At 39.1% G+C, this 18,492-nt stretch overlaps 1 protein-coding gene across 4 annotated transcripts in view; it reads left to right on the forward strand.

Annotated features, from left to right (window-relative positions):
• Nucleotides 1–18,492, forward strand: part of LOC127649500 (gastrula zinc finger protein XlCGF8.2DB-like) — a 74,395-nt gene that overhangs the window by 18,032 nt on the left and 37,871 nt on the right. The window contains exons 1-3 of one of the 4 annotated variants that reach the window (XR_007971296.1): nucleotides 3,785–3,969; nucleotides 5,114–5,236; nucleotides 12,622–16,493. The exons of 1 other annotated variant lie outside the window; for it this stretch is intronic. Coding sequence is in view for 1 of the 3 variants with exons in the window: in XM_052134632.1 (XP_051990592.1) it covers nucleotides 5,140–5,236; nucleotides 12,622–13,541 (1,017 nt within the window). In the remaining 2 variants the exon portion in view is untranslated. Of the gene's footprint in view, nucleotides 1–3,784; nucleotides 3,970–5,113; nucleotides 5,237–12,621; nucleotides 17,044–18,492 lie in introns of those variants that run through there. 2 more of the 4 variants (XM_052134632.1, XM_052134631.1) reach the window with 2 other exon arrangements.

Consider the following 18,492-nt stretch of genomic DNA (forward strand, 5'->3'; position numbering starts at 1 on the left):
TCCACAACCACCTGGAACTTCTTCAAATCCAAACTTTTAATTGTTAAACCTTTTATGCAATATTATGTCTGTGGTGTTATATTACGTCTGTGGTGTTACTTCAAAACGTATCTGACATTTCTTTCCTTCAGAACCATTTAATCTTATAATTTAATGTTTTTAGACTGTAAAATGGTTTTAATATTTTAGAAGAAAGACTATAAAAGGTAGCACAGACCATTTTTCCTGCCTTTTTTATGTATATACAATTTTTTTTAAAAAAGAAACAACTCTTCTTTGGCAAAAATAGGGGACAAGATGAACAATTAAACATTTATTTCAAAAAATGATATTTAAATTATCAATGAAACTGAGTCCTTAAAGTAATGTATTTACTTATTAATTATTACCTAAAGTTGCATATGCCTGTTTATTTAGAATAAATCAAAATTTTACTTCAAATATTGGTAACACCATAGACATAAGTGGTTGTTTCACCAGTGTTTGATTCAAATTATTTAAAAATCTAAATGTTATTAAGCTTCAATTTTAATTGATATAGAATATTAAACTAATTTGAAATGCATAGCAATACATTTTATTAAAAGAAAACGAACAAGCATTTTTACAATTTCTGCCTCTCATTTGCCACCGCAATTGAAGAATGACCCAAGAACAGTTCGGCCTGTTGGTGGAACAGAGGCTAATGGGTGTTATTGATTCTATTCAGACTGAAAATTACAATCATATTTATTTTCATAGTGCTTCATATTCATATTTTTATTGCGTGTCAGCCATCAAATTCCAGCATACGATGAAATATAAATGTGATCTGTCTGTTAACATGACGGTTTCAAACGGTTTCAAATAATTGTATTTGCTCATTGTGGAGGAAATGGAGTAGAGTATTACTGGCTAACCATCAGTTTAGAGCAGTGGCTTGCTAGCTAGGTTACTGACATGGGTTTTTACTGAACATTGGCTTTTACAGTTTGCAAGCCAAATATAGGTCTGTGGTTTATTATTAACGGACATGTAACCGTGAGGCGGGCACTCCGACAACATTCTAGAACGTGTTGTTCATCATGCCATTCAAGTATTAATCTCTTGAGTTGTATGTCTGCAATGCATAAAGGAATTGAAAGGCAAAGACCTGCAGTGAAGGAGACATTGGAAAAGTGGACAGGACTCTTCACAGAGAGTCAGGTAAGTAAAAATGCACGTCTTTTGTTTATCCGGTTCACATGTTATTTCATTATGAACATTTGCTATGCATCAGTTGTTAATGTTATTTTCATAGTAGTGAAAAGTATACTAAACTTCACTTCATAATTTACTTCTTAGGATTGGGAAATTTGAAATAGAGTATATGGGTACAACTATTTGTATAGGTTTTACACAATATGCGCAATGTGTACATAAAGTACCTATTGCAAAGGTAATAGTTTGCTCATTGATTGACAAAAAGTATGTATGCATCGGACATGTATTATATTGTCAGTTGATACAATATACAATGGACATTGCTGTGTAATTTTTGCACATTTCAAAACTCCTTACTTAAAGCATTTTTGATCTGTTTTTGCGGGTTATGTGGTTATTGATCTGAACGTTTCTCTCAGTTGGAAATGCTTACTTAGTCAGTCTAGCTCAAAATGACAGATATCCAGCAGATAAATATTGTGGAGGATGAGAGTTCAAGAGATTTAATGCCCATTGCAATTGATACAGTTCTTTCAATTAGTCACCCTTCCAATTAGATTTTGAGAAACATTTAATTGAATTGGTTTACGTGAATTGGTGATATATTTTAGCTTTTCTATCTTTATACTGTTTAAGGCTTTGTTTGGAAAATCTTAATAAAGCATATATTGTTACTTTATTGTTTTGTTTTCTTTTGGAAATAAATGCATTTTGACAGGAAAAGAACTGTATATGGTATTGAATTTCAGCTCTTTTAAAATCTCAATTAATCGCAATAAACAAAAAAAGTATGCGATTAATTGCATTTCAAATATTTAATATACTGAGAGCACTACTTATTTGACTTGTGTCAAACAAGTATGTGTGCATTTGTATGCATAAATTACATTATTGAAAGTTGTTTATATGTAGTTTTGAACACTACATGCATTATTTTGCATGTGCATTTCATACTGAATAAAAGTAAAAATTTGAAAAATAAAAATTAAACAGCAAACAACCTGAGCATGTAGCGCTGTTTTTCCTCATATTACCATAGTTCAAAGTTGCATTTAACTCGCAGACACGCAGCTCGCGAGTGTGATTAAAGCGCGCGAGCATCAGTATTTCAAATTATAACGGTCATGGAAAGTCGGTTAAGCTGAAAGCTAGAGTGTGACGTTACCCTGGTATGTAAGAAGTATAAATTAATTTGTTGATTAATTTTATGTTATTTTTATTTATTTGGACCAACTCCTCATTTATGACTGAAGTGAAGAATTTTTGTTTCATTTGTTGTATTCAAAAGACCTCATTCAGTTAGTCAGATCAGTGGCAACAAATTTATTCTGTGTTAATCATCTGCTTTACGTTTACCTGGCAGTCCTTTTACAAACATATCCATGCTTAGTCTAAAGTCGCAACCCGTTCTCTTGTCTTTGTATTAATGAACTAAGTAAGTAAATGAGAAAAGTTAAAGTACAGAATGAGTCGAGATGGGGCCTCAAAGTTGGAGATCAGATGCAAAGAGCAGGGATGTTAGTCTGACACCAAAATATTTGTTAAAGTCTTTATACCCTCTTGAAACTGTGCCAGAAAGCACACTAGCATGATATTAAGCAGTAATTCAAGGTGTCAGGTCATATTGTTATGGCCTATTGTAGTTCGAAAACTGCGGTTGAGTGGAAAAGGTAAACTACACACTCACTCATATATATCTTTGCAAAGTGCTTGTGATTTTCCTGATCACAGCAAGATACGAGCACAGGTGTCCTAGACACATCTTGTGTTAGACCAAGTCTGTACATTACTTGAACAATAATAAAACCATAAACTGTGCTCTCTCTGTCTCTCTCTCTCTCTCTCTCTCTCTCTCTCTCTCTCTCTCTCTCTCTCTCTCAGTTCTGAAGCCTCATGTCAGAAGGTAACATAAACCCATATACAAGCATTCAAAGAGAATGAGGTAATGTTCTAACATACAGGTTGAACATACAAGGAATACTTCTAGTAACATGAATGTATGGACACTTGAACACAAAGTTGAATATATAAGGAATACATAGAGTAGGAATATAATGATAGTTGTACAGTGATAATATGAATGAATATAAAGCTGAGTACATGGATGTGAATATATGATTATGATTGCATAACTGGTTATCAAGCATAACATCAATAAGAAAAATATAGAATAAAGGGTTGTAGCCTACATATGTTTTTGGTTTCAGTATAATCACTGGTCAATTTTAAATTGTGCTCAGCAGTGATAGTCCTGTGTTGTTTTCTAAATCGGACTGGATATGAGACATATATTTTCTTGTCTTGAAAAAGTAATGTTTGGGAGTCTAAAATATTTTTTTCCCCTATTGACACACTAAAGCTGAAGATATAAATAGACACGTGTTTTTGTGAAACATCTATGTGCCTAAAACTTTTGCACAGTAATGTATCATGGAGTCGTCATGTGAATTGCCACTATAGATCGGGTCAGAATGTCAGTAGAGCGTCATTCGTGCAAGATGTAGTCTGCTGTACAGTAAGTGGCGGTAATGATATTAAGAGAACCATTAAACAAGAAGAAGAATCTCCGACACATGTGACGTCATAAGTACTGCGACACGACTGAACCTTCAGTTGTTGAGAAACTTTTGTGGATAAAATCAGTTTTCTTCTCTTGTCCGTGATGTAAAAAAAAAAAAAAAAAGTTAAGAAACATTGTTTTTCTTGTGGATTCCGCTTGTTTACGGAGGTTTCTCTGAGATATATGAACAAGTTAAAGAAGATATAATGCCGTGAGGAATGAAATTGGTGAGTTTAACCCCTTATTTTATTTTCATTTGCCCCCTGTATCAGACGGGTTAAGTGCATGTGACGATATTTCATATTGTGAACGACAAAGTGTGTAATGAATAATGGATTGATTAACCATAATAGTGATAGTAATTTTCTCTGCAGCCATTGTTAATATAATGAAACTTAACCAAATGAACAAGTAATTTAAGCTGGGATGTTGGTCCAGTTGTAAATCAAACGGACAGTACATATAGTTCTTAAACTGAGAAACAACGCTTCATAGATTCTCCAGCCAAATATGATTTATTCAATTGTCACATTTCTTTGAATCTGCGCGAGTGAGCGAGCCAAACACACCTGTTACAGTACAGATCACGGACTAATTAAGAGACCCAATTTCAAGCTCATAGCTACATTTTGACAAAATCTGTAGCTACTGTGTGTTTCCTTTGCATGGCAAGTGTAAACAATGCATTATGCTTATGGGAGATGAAAAAGCCTGCAAGTATGTTATCCTCAGATTTCATATATAGTGCCATATTACCGTATAATCTATTGAATTTTCTGAGAATGGTTGAATTACTAAGATAAAAAATATGTTAACAATTTTTTATAATTATTAAGGAGAAAGATTTAGCCAAATAAACAATCATGATGTTTCTGAAGATCTTCCTCATTTCTCAGATTCCGTCAGATTATTGACGCATATCAGCCTATAAGACTTTAATGTTACAAATAAAATAATTCAACTTGTGATCTACAGCTCTGACAAGTGTAATCATCAGTTTCCATTCAAACCAATGTCCCACGTTAACATGGGCAACCATGTTATCCTGTGAAACCGTTAAAATCACTCTTAAACTGTTTTAAATTCATCAGAACAGAAATAAATTAATAGTTAATAGCACATTTATAGTCACATCCCCAGTTAACACTGATCCCCAGACGGTCCATAACACTGTCCTCATATTAATCGATTCCGAAAATCATGCTCCTGACTCAATATTTTGCAGTCCATTAAATGTAAACTTACTTCATGATGTTGGCATCCTTGTACTGATAAAATAAGTGGTATGCTTAGCTTGAACAGCAGAAGGGCGCAAGATATAGAATGCAACATTTGTGTGCCATAACTTTCCACCCTCTCTCTGACCCTTAGAATTAATTGAATTAAATCTGCTTGACATGCTGCTGAAGATGGAGTTTGTTAAAGAGGAGAACGAAGACGTCAGTATTTCAGAAACATTCAGACTGAAGAATGAAGATACTGAGCAACAAAGGGGTTGGTGCCCATTCTTGATTTTTATTCAATGAAGGCTGAGAAGCATGAAAGGAGTTAGGGCTACAACTAATGGTTATTTTGGTAATTGATTAATCTTTGATTATTTCTTCAATTAATCAGATAAAAAAATGGAATTTGAACAACTCAGGCCCTATCCACCTTAATTTTACAGTGTAACTAGGGTGCCGCCATTATCAACCTTGAATGTGGACCACTTCCGGTATAAGCCACTTCCAGCTATTTTAGCGATACAAAAATACTACATTATGCTGCTTTATATTACAGGCTGGCAATAAATGTCGACATACTATTATTATTAATTATGGTTTTCATAAACTCATTGGTCTTGAGCACATATTGTCACGATGGAGGAAGGCAGACAAGGAATGAGGATCTACGTGCAGGGTATTTATTTAAACAAGGGTGAAAATGAACAGACAGGCACAAATGAAAACAACCACGATGGGTAAAAATGAAACTAAAACACGAAACACCTGAACACGGGAATACACGGCTGGAGCTGAACACGGGAATACAAGACAGGAATCAGTATGAGTATACAGCGGCATCACAACAGTAGAAAACAACGAACGACCAGGACATGCAGGAACGGGCAGGGTTATATACACACACAAGGCAGGATAATTACAAACGAGACACAGGTGAGAACAATGACAGTGATTGCAGTGACATGTGGAATGTGGGGCAGACAACAGGGAATGGTAACAGAATCCCCCCTCAAAGGATCGGATTCCAAACGATCCTAAAACAAAACAAAAAAACACAAAAACAGAATCGTCCAGGAGATGGAGGGGGGCTAGCAGACCAAAAGAGGGCAACAGGGGCAGTCCAAGGGAGCACAAGGGGCAGACAGACAGTCCAAGGGGCAGAAGGGGCAGACAGACAGTCCAAGGGGGTACAGAGGGTAGGCAGGCAGTCCAAGGGGCAGGGACAGGTTCAGGAGGCCTGGGAGCTGGCCACAGGACAGGGACTGGGTCAGGAGGCCTGGGAGGCTGCCACACTATGGGGACAGGTTTGTGTGGTCCGGAAGCTGGCCACAAGGCAAGGGCCAGTTCAGGGAACCTGGGAGGAAGAGTGGCCACTAGGGGAGCGGACGGAGCCAAGGAGGACTTCTGATATGGAGCAGCCGAAGACCTGGGTGGCGGCGCCGACGGAGGCGCAGGCAAGGCCGCAGGAGACCCCGGGGGCGGAGCTGCAGGAGGCTCGAGGGGCTCCGGAGGCGGAACCGTGAGAGGCTCAGGGGGCAGAGCCATGGGAGGCTCAGGAGGCAGAGGTCTGGAAGGCTTTGGAGGCAGAGCCGATGGAGGTGGTACCGTAGGAGGCTCTAGAGACGGAGCCGATGGAGGTGGCGCCGGGAAGGACTTCGGAGGTGGAGCCGTAGAAGGCCTGGGAGGCAGAGCTCTGGAAAGCTCGAGGGGAGAAGCTCTGGAAAGCTCGAGGGGAGAAGCTCTGGAAAGCTCGAGGGGAGGAGCTCTGGAAAGCTTGAGGGGAGGAGCTCTGGAAAGCTTGAGGGGAGGAGCTCTGTGAAGCTCGAGGGGAGGAGCACTGGGAAGCTCGAGAGGAGGAGCTCTGGACAGCTCGGGGGGTGGAGCTCTGGACAGCTCGGGGGCGGAGCTCTGGACAGCTCGGGGGCACTGGCTCAGGGACGGTCGAGACTACAGGCGCTGGCTCAGGGACGGTCGAGGCTTCAGGCACTGGCTCAGGGACGGTCGAGGCCACAGGCGCTGGCTCAGGGACGGTCGAGGCCACAGGCGCTGGCTCTTGGACGGTCATGGCGATTGACACTGGCTCTTGGGCGGTCATGGCGATTGACACTGGCTCTCGGACGGTCGCGGCGACAGGTAATGGCTGGGTGAGCGTGATATGCGCTGACTCAGGCTCGCTCACAGCGACACGCGTAGGCTCTGGCTCTGGCTCGCTCACTGTGATATGCGTGGGCTCTGGCTCGCTCACTGTGACCTGTGTGGGCGCAGGTTCGCTCACCGTGGCCGACGTGGGTGCAGGCTCGCTCACTGCCGGGAACACGAGGGGTGGTTCCTCGGGTGCGAGTTTTCGGAGGGTGAGACTCACGTACTCCCTCCACGTGTGCTCTCCGAATTCTGGCGCTTCCCGCAACTGGGCTGATGTTAACACGCCCTGGTAGATGAGCTTGAGGGAAGCGGCGTCAAACCCGGTGTGGATTGGCGACCGTGGAGAAGAGCCGCGAGCACTCGCGAACAGGCAAATTCGCCTGGGCCAGTGTGGTGAAAACCGCTGCTAGATCCATAGTTTTGGTCGTTCGTTCTGTCACGATGGAGGAAGGCAGACAAGGAATGAGGATCTACGTGCAGGGTATTTATTTAAACAAGGGTGAAAATGAACAGACAGGCACAAATGAAAACAACCACGATGGGTAAAAATGAAACTAAAACACGAAACACCTGAACACGGGAATACACGGCTGGAGCTGAACACGGGAATACAAGACAGGAATCAGTACGAGTATACGGCGACATCACAACAGTAGAAAACAACGAACGATCAGGACATGCAGGAACGGGCAGGGTTATATACACACACACAAGGCAGGATAATTACAAACAAGACACAGGTGAGAACATTGACCGTGATTGCAGTGACATGTGGAATGTGGGGCAGACAACAGGGAATGGTAACACATATAGTATTTCAGTGAGCCCATTATAAAACATGAAACAACATCGGATTGGATTTTCAGAGGTGGTGACAACTCTGAGATCTTAAAGTATTTAAAACCAATCCAGAGATGGAGTTTTTCTTGCTGGACAGGTAACCGATAGGACCGATAGTGAGCCAGGTAACACTCTTAATGCGGTAGTTCTTTAGATGGGGTTAGCCACTCTAGTGGGGCATTTTATTATGGATTGTGATACTACAGTGGTTTCCATTTCATTTTCAAGGAAGGATGGAAAATTTAATAAAATTAACTTTTATGCTTGTAGCAATGCCGTTATCTAATCTAGTTACTACCTTGGTCTATTTGCCTGTTAGCTAAGTTATAGTAGTTTTCACCATTTTGATCTGATATGACTAGCAATAGTTATGGCTAATGTCATCATTGCCTATCTTTTGTTACGCTATTTATTTTAAAACAACTGATCTCAGTAAGTCAAAACAACAGCGGAAGATATGCTACTTACCTGCTCATAAGAAATATTTTCGGATATCCGTCTTTTTCTTCTTTTTATTTTTTGAGGGGAGGGAGTGAGTATTTTTGTCATTAGTGACATTTGCTCTGATACGTTGATCACCTGTAACCATGGTTACACGGTTCTCCTCAAACCATCAGATTCCTCTGCGCAGAAGAGCAGAGTTGAAGCCAAACTTGTGTCTTTTCCAAAACAATGTTCCTCCGCAAGTAACCTGCAGTTATATGCTTCATCAGCTAGAGGAACAAAAGTTACACAGAGTAGCTTTAATTTCAGTTATTACACTTGTTGTTCAAATGATAACATTAAGATAAGTTAGACAATTCTTGTAATAAATGGTTTTATATTTTAATACATAATTTTATATATATATATATATATATAACACATTTATTAACCGCTTGGCTGTCATACAGTGACACTTAGTCCAATCTGGCCCTCGATCTTAATCGAGATTGACACCAGACCAACAAAGATAATTCTGATGCCATTCGGAATGGACTCTGTAATCGCAACAAAGTTTTTCTTTTTCCTGAGAATGCATACTTATTCCAGCAAACCATTTGCTTTTAGCATATTAAACAAAACATAAACCTTTTAAAATTGTAGTTTAAAATGGAAGATTACATTTTATGCAATGTTGCTACACTCCCTTGCCGTTTATGTTCTCAGTTTTTAAACATGAGAATTTTCAATTAATTTAGCCTATTATTATTAATATTGATGATGCTGCTGTTATTATATAAAATCATGGTATATAATAGTTGTAATATAATTTTTTTTTGGAAAAATATACTCTGTTGGGTCCTCAATTCATGTGAGATTTTTCCTACTTGGGTGAAATCTCTATTTTTAACTTTTTTAATATAAAGATGAAATATAAAATGTAAGTAAATTAATACAAAATCGTTTTGCATATCAGTTATTGGATATGCAAGCATACAAATAATCGGTATTGTATCACTTATATCAGTAAATCTCTCATTTAGATCGATACTGTATTATAGTACTATAATGGATTTTTTTTTAGGAAATGGCACTGTTTATCCACCTCACAAGTCACAAGGGGTTCACCATTTCTAAAAATGAATTATGGACATGACAGCTACGGCAGCTTAATATCAAATCATATGTATATCAATGAGAGAATCGCAAACCCCCACTGCTCGGTCTTCACCATGATGATACTGATAGATCATTGACTTTTGCTTTGATCTGTGACTTGTTTCAAGCTACTGCATTTATAGCAAGCATTTGAGAAGGGACCATTTTGACAAACATTAAGATTTAAATAGAATTATGAAAAACATCTAATTTTGCTCGCTATTTTGCATGTTCCGCTTACTCCCTCTAAAGGGCACCACTCGCTTGAGCAGTGCTGTCTGAAGCGAGTAATGCAGACTTTAAAACGCGGCTTAGTATTCCTGCAAGGCCACATCAGTCTTATTTAAATCCATCATTTAGCCTTGATGGATATTATACAGATGTCTCTGAGATCAAAGTCATTTTTATTTGTAGAGCGCTTTTAACACACATTGTATCAAAGCAGCTTTACAGGAAGTTATAGGTATGAGAATCTGTGGGTACTGAAAAGGAAGTGTTGGTACTCATTCTCAAGAAAAATGGTATCAGAAAATCCCTAGAAAGTAAACAATTGTTTCAAATCAGATGATTGCAACACTCTCCCAAAAATTGGAACAGTCAGATGTTTACAACTGTGTAACATCACCATTTCTTCTAACAACACTTATTAGGCACTGAAGACACAAGTTTGTTCATTTTAGCAAGCAGAATTTTCTTCCATTCATCCATTATTTATTTTTGAGACCGGAAAAAGTTCAGGAATGCAGGCAGGCTAATCCAGCACCCAAACTCTCTGCTTACACAGTCATGCACTTTAAATCCAGGCAGTTTGTGGTTTGGCGTTGTCCTGCTGAAGAAAAAAAGGCAAGGACGTCCCTGTAAAATACGGTGTCTAGATGGCAACTGATGTTGCTCCAATTTTTTTTTTACATATCTTTCTGCATTAATGGTGGCCTCACAGATATGCAAATTACCTATGCCAAATGGCCTGACACATACCTCATACCATTAAAAAAAAAAATGGTTTTATATTGCTCATCTGTTTCTATGATGTTTGCATGCCTGAGGATATTCCTGGAGTGTGCATTCAAGATTCACTGTTCATGCATATTGTATTATGAATTAAGTACCTAAATGCACAAGGTCTTTCCATCAGTTCAGGTATGTTTATGCATTGTTTGTGCTTTGTTAAGTAAACACTTAACAAGAATCGTCACCCATTCCATAGATAGTCTGTTTCACAGAAACTTCCAAGAATTGCCAACCATTCCATGGGTAGTCAGCTTCACAGAAACTTTGCCAGGAATTGCCACCCATTTCACAGGCAGTCTGTTTTACAGAAACATTGAAAGCATTGCTACACTTTCCATAGGTAGTCGGTTTCACAGAAACTTTACCAGGAATTGCCACCCATTTCACAGGCAGTCTGTTTTACAGACAATTTTCAAGCATTGCCACCCATTCCATGGGTAGTCTGTTTTACAGATTCTTTGCCAAGAATTGCCACCCATTCCATGGGTAGTCTGTTTCACAAAACCTTTGCCAAGAATTGCCACCCATTCAATGGGTATTCAGTTTTACAGAATCTTTTACAAGAATTGCCTCCTATTTCAATGGCATTCTGGATTGCAGAAACTTCACCAAGCATTGCCACCCACTTAATACACTGTCAGTTTCACAGAAACATTACAAGCATTGCCACCCATTCCATGGGTAGTCACAGTTTCACAGAAACTTTGCAAAGAATTGCCACCCATATCACAGGCAGTCTAGTTTACAGACATTTCGCAAAACATTACCAATGATTTTATGTGCAGTCTTACACAGACATATCGCAAACATTGCCACCCATTCCATGGGTAGTCGGTTTCACAGAATCTTTGCCAAGAATTGCCGCCCATTCCATGGGTAGTCAGTTTCACAGAAACTGCCAAGAACTGCCACCCATTTCATTGGCAGTCTGTTTACAGAAACTTTGCCAAGCATTGCCACCCACTTCATGTGTAGTCTTTCACACAGAAACATTGCAAGCATTGACACCCATTCTATGTGCAGTAAGCTTCTTTCACAGTGCAGTAAGATGCGCAGATTGACTGTCTCAGACACGGAGGCAACTGAGATTAGTCACTACGCCACCACGAGGACTTAGAGCACATTGGGCATTCCAAATTTTTGAGAAGAAAAAAATAGGTGTGTGTGTGTGTGCACGCGTGCGTGCATCCGGAAAGTATTCACAGCACTTCACTTTTTCCACTTTTTGTTATGTTACAACCTTATTCCAAAATGGATTATATTCATTATTTTCCTCAAAATTCTATAAACAATACCCCATAATGACAACTTGAAAGAAGTTTTTTTTTTAATCTTTGCAAATGTATTAAAAATGAAAAATTCACATACATAAGTATTCACAGCCTTTGCCATGATACTCAAAATTGAGCTCAGGTGTACCCTGTTTCCACTGTTAATCCTTGAGATGTTTCTACAACTTGATTGGAGTCTATTTGTGGTATATTCAGTTGATTCCACCAATATGTCTTTTAAAAGTATGATCACAAATGAGACTTATTCCCAGTACAACTAAGATTTCCTTCTAATTTGACAATTCATTTTTTGTCGATAAAAATAAACATTCTTATAACAGAGCACACTTGAAGAGTTTTCAATAACTTGTTGTCTTGTAATTGAGTGCTGCAAATGATCTAAGACCAGATGTTCTCAGTTTGATTCGCTTTAAATTCTGCATTTCCCATCTTACATGCATTGCAAAGTGGCTGAAAAAGTGGGAATTCACCAGACTATTTCATTCACCCTGTTTGTCGTACAGTATATTCCAGGAAAAAGCCACTGGACATGAGAATTAACCATGCATTGCAAAGTGGCTGAAAAAAGTGGGAATTCACCAGGCTTTTTCATTCACCCTGTTTGTCGTACAGTATATTCCAGGAAAAAGCCACTGGACATGAGAATTAACCTTTAGTATAATAAGTCACAGAAACAAATACTTGGCTTCTGTTGCTTTCTTCAAATGACAATGTTCACTTTTATCTCTTTGCGTTTCACATTTATGCCACTTTTATTGATTTTTTTACTATCTTATTTTTTTAATTTTAGACCTGAAGAATCTGAAAAAAGAAAGTCAAGAACTCATTGAAGGAGAAGAGAAGCATCAGGACCAAAAACCTGATAATGCAGAAAAGTCTGATGGTTGCTTACAGACTAAAAGGAAATTATCACTAAATAGACCTCGAAGAAAAAAAACAAACAAAAAATCTTTAATCTGCCCTCAGTGTGGAAAGATTTTCACTCATAAAGGAAACCTTAAAAGTCATATAAGAATTCATTCTGAAGAGAAGCCTTTTACATGTCATCAGTGTGGAAAGAGTTTCAGACATAAAGGAAACCTTAAAAGCCATATACAAATTCACACTGGAGAGAAGCCTTACGAATGCCATCAGTGTGGGAAGAGTTTCAGACATAAAGGAGGCCTTAATTTACACATAAAAAATCATTCTGGAGAGAAGCCTTTTACATGCCATCGGTGTGGGAAGAGTTTCACACACAAAAGAATTCTTGAGGCACACATGAGAATTCACACCGGAGAGAAGCCTTTCAACTGCCATCAGTGTGGAAAGAGATTTAGAAATAAAGGAAACCTTGATCTTCACGTAAGAGTTCACACTGGAGAAAAGCCTTTTCCATGCCTCCAGTGTGGCAAGAGTTTCACACAAAAAGGAAGCCTTAATTTACACACAAAAATTCACTCTGGAGAAAAGCCTTTTCCATGCCTTCAATGTAGCAAGAGTTTCAGAAATAAAACAATCCTGAGAGCCCATATAAATAATCATTCAGGGGAGATATTACACCATTGTTCTCAGTGTGGCAAAAGTTTTTCAATGCTGTCCAATTTAAAACAACACCAGGAAATACATACAGGTGTGAAAGCTCACGTGTGCTCAGAGTGTGGTAAAGCCTTTGTCCTAATCGGCAACTTAAAACGGCACCAAAGAGTTCATACAGGAGAAAAACCTTAAGTGTTCGTATTGTGAAAAGAGTTTTGCTCATCCAAGACTCCTGATAACACATGAGAAAGTGCATACTGGAGAGAAGACATATGACTGCACTCAATGTGGGAGGAGTTTCAGCACATCAAGAACTCTACAGAGACATTTAAAAAAGAACTGCCCAAAGATGTCACAGTGAGCAACTTCATCTTCATCTTGAATTTTTTTCCTGTGTTCCAAATGGGATTAATCCGCCTCTGAAGGGGACTTCAAAGGAACAGCAATCATGACTGCCATGTTTAAGGGGCATTCCTACCGAAGTGCCTTCAAAATGAATGTTTCTGTCAAGTTCAATTGATGGACACTTTGCTGCCAAGCAGACCGGAAACAGACCATACATCATAATTCTGCAGGTGTGCCGAGTGAAACCAAAGCTTCAATTACAAACAAGCTCTGGATCTACTGTGCATCCGGAAAGTGCAGACTTACATTTTTCCACATTTTTGTTATGTTACATCCTTATTCCAAAATTTATTTAATTAATTTCCTCAAATTTATACAAACAATACCCCGTAATGACAACTTGATAGAAGTTTTTTTTTTTTAAATCTTTGCAAATGTATTAAAATAAAAAGTGGTGGCGTAGTGGGCTAAAGCACTTAACTGGTAATCAGAACTTGTAAGCAGAAGGTTGTAGGTTCGATCCCCACAGCCACCACCATTGTGTCCTTGAGCAAGGCACTTAACTCCAGGTTGCTCTGGGGGGATTGTCCCTGTAATAAGTGCACTGTAAGTCGCTTTGGATAAAAGTGTCTGCCAAATGCATAAATGTAAATGAAAAATTCACATACATAAGTACATATGTATTCAAAATTTAGCTCAGGTGCGTCCTGTTTCCACTGATCATCCTTGAGATGTTTCTACAACTTGATTGGAGTCCACCTGTGGTAAATTCAGTTGATTGGATATGATTTGGAAAGGCACACACCTATCTGTATAAGGTCTCACAGTTAACATTGCATTTCAGAGCACAAACCGATCCATGAAGTCCAAGGAATTATCTGTGGACCTCTGAGACAGGATTGTAGTGAGGCACAGATCTGGGGAAGGGTACAGAAACAGTTCTGCAGCATTGAAGGTCCCAATGAGCACAGTGGCCACCATCATCCATAAATGGAAGAAGTTTGGAACCACCAGGACTCTTCCTAGAACTGGCCGCCTGGCCAAACTGAGCAATCGGGGGAGAAGGTCCTTAGTCAGGGAGGTGAACAAGAACCCGATGGTCACTCAGACAGAGCTCCAGCGTTTCTCTGTGGAGCGAAGAGAACCTTCCAGAAGAACAACCATCTCTGCAGCACTCCACCAATCAGGCCTGTATGGTAGAGTGGCCAGACGGAAGCCACTCCTCAGTAAAAGGCACATGACAGCCTGCCTGGGGTTTGCCAAAGGCACCCGAAGGTCTCTCAAACCACGAGAAACAAAATTCTCTGGTCTGTTGAAACAAATGTTGAACTCTTTCGCCTGAATGGCAAGCATCATCACCTGGCCAATACCATTCCTACAGTGAAGCATGGTGGTGGCAGCATCATGCTGTGGGGATGTTTTTCAGCAGTAGGAACTGGGAGACTAGTCAGGATCAAGGGAAAGATGAATGCAGCAATGTACAGAGACATCCTTGATGAAAACCTGCTCCAGAGCACTCTGGACCTCAGACTGGGGCGAGGGTTCATCTTCTAACAGGACAACGACCCTAAGCACACAGCCAAGATAACAGAGGAGTGGCTATGGGACAACTCTGTGGATGTCCTTGAGTGGCTCAGCAGGAGCCCAGACATGAACCCGATTTAAATGGCTGTGCACCGATGCTCCCCATCCAACCTGATGGAGCTTGAGAGGTCCTGCAAAGAAGAATGGGAGAAACTGCCCAAAAATAGGTGTGCCAAGCTTGTAGCATCATACACAAAAAGACTTGAGGCTGCAATTGGTGCCAGAGATGCTTCAACAAAGTATTGAGCAAAGACTGTGAATGCTTATGTACATGTGATTTATTTGTATTTATTTTTTATATGTAATAAATTTGCAAAGATTTCAAACAAGCTTCTTTCACGTTGTCATTATGGGGTATTGTTTGTAGAATTTTGAGGTAAATAATGAATTTAATCAATTTTGGAATAAGGCTGTAACATAACAAAATGTGGAAAAAGTGAAGCGATGTGAATACTTTGCGGATGCACTGTAAATACCAAAACATGTGACCCCTGCATCTCTGAGGTTTGTAAAAGCTTTTAAGAATTGTAATCAACTTTTTAAATCATTCTAAACTCCTGGCTGTTTGATGAAGCTTGCATTTCTTCATATGACCTAAAAGTTTTAAAGCAATTATTTTTGCTTTGCTTACTGAAAGCAGTTAATAGTGAGGTAAAATCTTGTGTAAATATTTCTGATTAGGTACTTCTGATGTTCTTTACCATCAGCGTTGTGCAACAGTAACAATGGCTTGTTTGACTTGGATAGATGACATTAAAGTGCATTATGAATAACAAATATTTTGGAACCCTCCAAATCTCTTACTCTGGGGGAGTAAACCCTTTGAAAGAGTAAGGGCAAAGGGGTGAGCCCATTGGAATGGAATGTTTGTGAAATTTTTGCAACTTTTAAAGGTGGACTTTGTCTTAAAGAGACTACAAGCATGATATGGTGTTGGAAGTCAACAACTCTTTAAGGATGGATGAAATAAGGAAAATAGGTTATTTTGGTCATAGCAATATGTCTTATGTTTAAGGGTGAGATGGGTCATTCTTATACCTAGGAATTGGAGAAATCTTAAATGTAGACTGGTAGAAGTGGAATATGGTTAAAAAGTGAATCCCAATAAAGTTTTTATAGAGACATTGTCTGTCTGTTATTTGAGAATGTGCATTACATTTACATTGGATGTAAGTGCACTTATTACATGGACAATCCCCCTGGAGCAACCTGAGGGTATGTATGGGCTGAAATATGCGCCACCAGAAACTGAATTTGAACCATTTATATTTGAATTTGAATGGCTAAACTTGAATAATTGCATTGAAAAACTGAATTTGAATCACATAATTTGAAATTGTATTGTTTAATTAAAATTGAATTTATTCAAAAACTGAATCTGAATTGTATCATTTGAAATTGAATTTATTCGTTTGGAACTGAAGTCCAATAAAATTTGATCCTCACTGAAAATTAAACTCTCTATATATCTTCACATTCACTTCTCACAATTCAGATTCAGTTCTCAAATTCAATTTCAAGTTACTGAGACAGACATCCGGGTAGTTGGAGGATGAAGGAAGAGCAATCGAGCGCAGATCGATAGATAGCGTTCATTGGTTGGTTTCACGTGACGTCACGCTGCTGCATCGCGAGAGCGCGCAATTCAGATGGAGGGCAGGAAGTGAAATAGCTGAGGATCTGCCGTCTGGCAAAATGCCAATGTTTTGTGTAGTTTACGGCTGCTCCAATCGTTCTAATCGAGAAAAGGGAAAGGGTTTTTATAGAGTAGATTTCTCGATTTTTAACGCTCTGCGGTCGGGAGGAGCAGAGTCTGTTAATGCCCGTGTCTGCAGCGACCACTTCGTCGGAGGTATGTTAGCTAGCCAACGTGTTTTTTGTGTCTGTGTTTATATAGCATTAGGTTGTCATTAAATGCTCATTTACTTAGTAATGCTTATTAAGTTACCGGTAGTCTAATATGGACTTCATTGGGGCTTTTAGGTTGCCCTAGCGCTTGTCTAATCTTTCGAGTCTATTGTCCCATTGGAGTAAGGAGGAGGGATAATAATCAGTCAGTCCAGTACCTGAGCCCTCACACATGTAGTGTCCAATACCTGATCCCTGCTTCTTGGCTCTGATGATGATAAGTAAGAGGACAGGGAGTAGTAGTACCTGAGCCCCGACACATATCAGTCTGTTAATATGTTTTCAACAAGTGTAATACTTTTATCCACTAGTCCAATTGTACTGGCTATATGTATTATATGTAATGAAATGGATTCTAATCTGTTATTGCACACCATGTTCTTGTTATTATAACAATTGTTGAAAAATCTAATCTTGTAAATAAACCACCATGTATAATTCTGTCTTCTCAATGGCATTTAATCTTTTCATTTAAATTATACAACAACCAGAACTCACAAAGACCACACTCATAACAATAGTCAAAATGTAGAGTGCCTAGATCCTTTCATTACATTATACATGTGAGTTTGTAACTTGCTGTCCCAGTATTTCTGGAGTATACCGTTTCTAAAAAGCACTCAACTTTAGGGATAACATCATCCCAAAGTTCAAGATCGGGCAAAATCCTTTCAACAAAAATGTCATTGTGGTTCCACACAACAAAATCACAGTACTCAAGCGTCTACAATGTGAAGCTGTCCCTGAACTTGGTAGTAGTAGTCATGTGTCCGGTCCAGCATTACATTATAATAATAATAATAATGCATTTTATTTAATGGTTCCTTTCATAACACCCAAGGTCACCTCACAAGCAATATACAGGTCACTGCATAAGACAATACACACAACAAACAAGCCGCATACAGATAAAGTGCATTAAAAACTCAATACAATATGTTATAAAAAAGCTTGTATAAAAAGATATGTCTTAAGACGCGTTTTAAAAGTCAACAAGCAGTCAGCTATTACGAACATCAAGGGGAAGAGATTATCCCCATCATTGATGAGGCAGAAGCCCTTTTCCCCAGCACACAAGCGCAGATTGGCTTCATCTTGGTGAGAGTGTGGACACTAAAATCACAGAGAGAAGGACACGTGAACAATAGATTAACAAATATATTTTCTGCCTTTTTGCTCAGTTTAGGACTTGAGACACGACTCAGACTCGAGATTTAGGGACTTTACTACAACAGAGACTGTAATATTACCTTAATCTCGCGAGATGCCAGTTCCGTGACAGTCACAAGCAACAATCCCATCAGGG

The sequence above is a fragment of the Xyrauchen texanus genome, chromosome 9, assembly GCF_025860055.1.
Source record: "Xyrauchen texanus isolate HMW12.3.18 chromosome 9, RBS_HiC_50CHRs, whole genome shotgun sequence".
Classification (NCBI taxonomy): Eukaryota; Metazoa; Chordata; class Actinopteri; order Cypriniformes; family Catostomidae; genus Xyrauchen; species Xyrauchen texanus.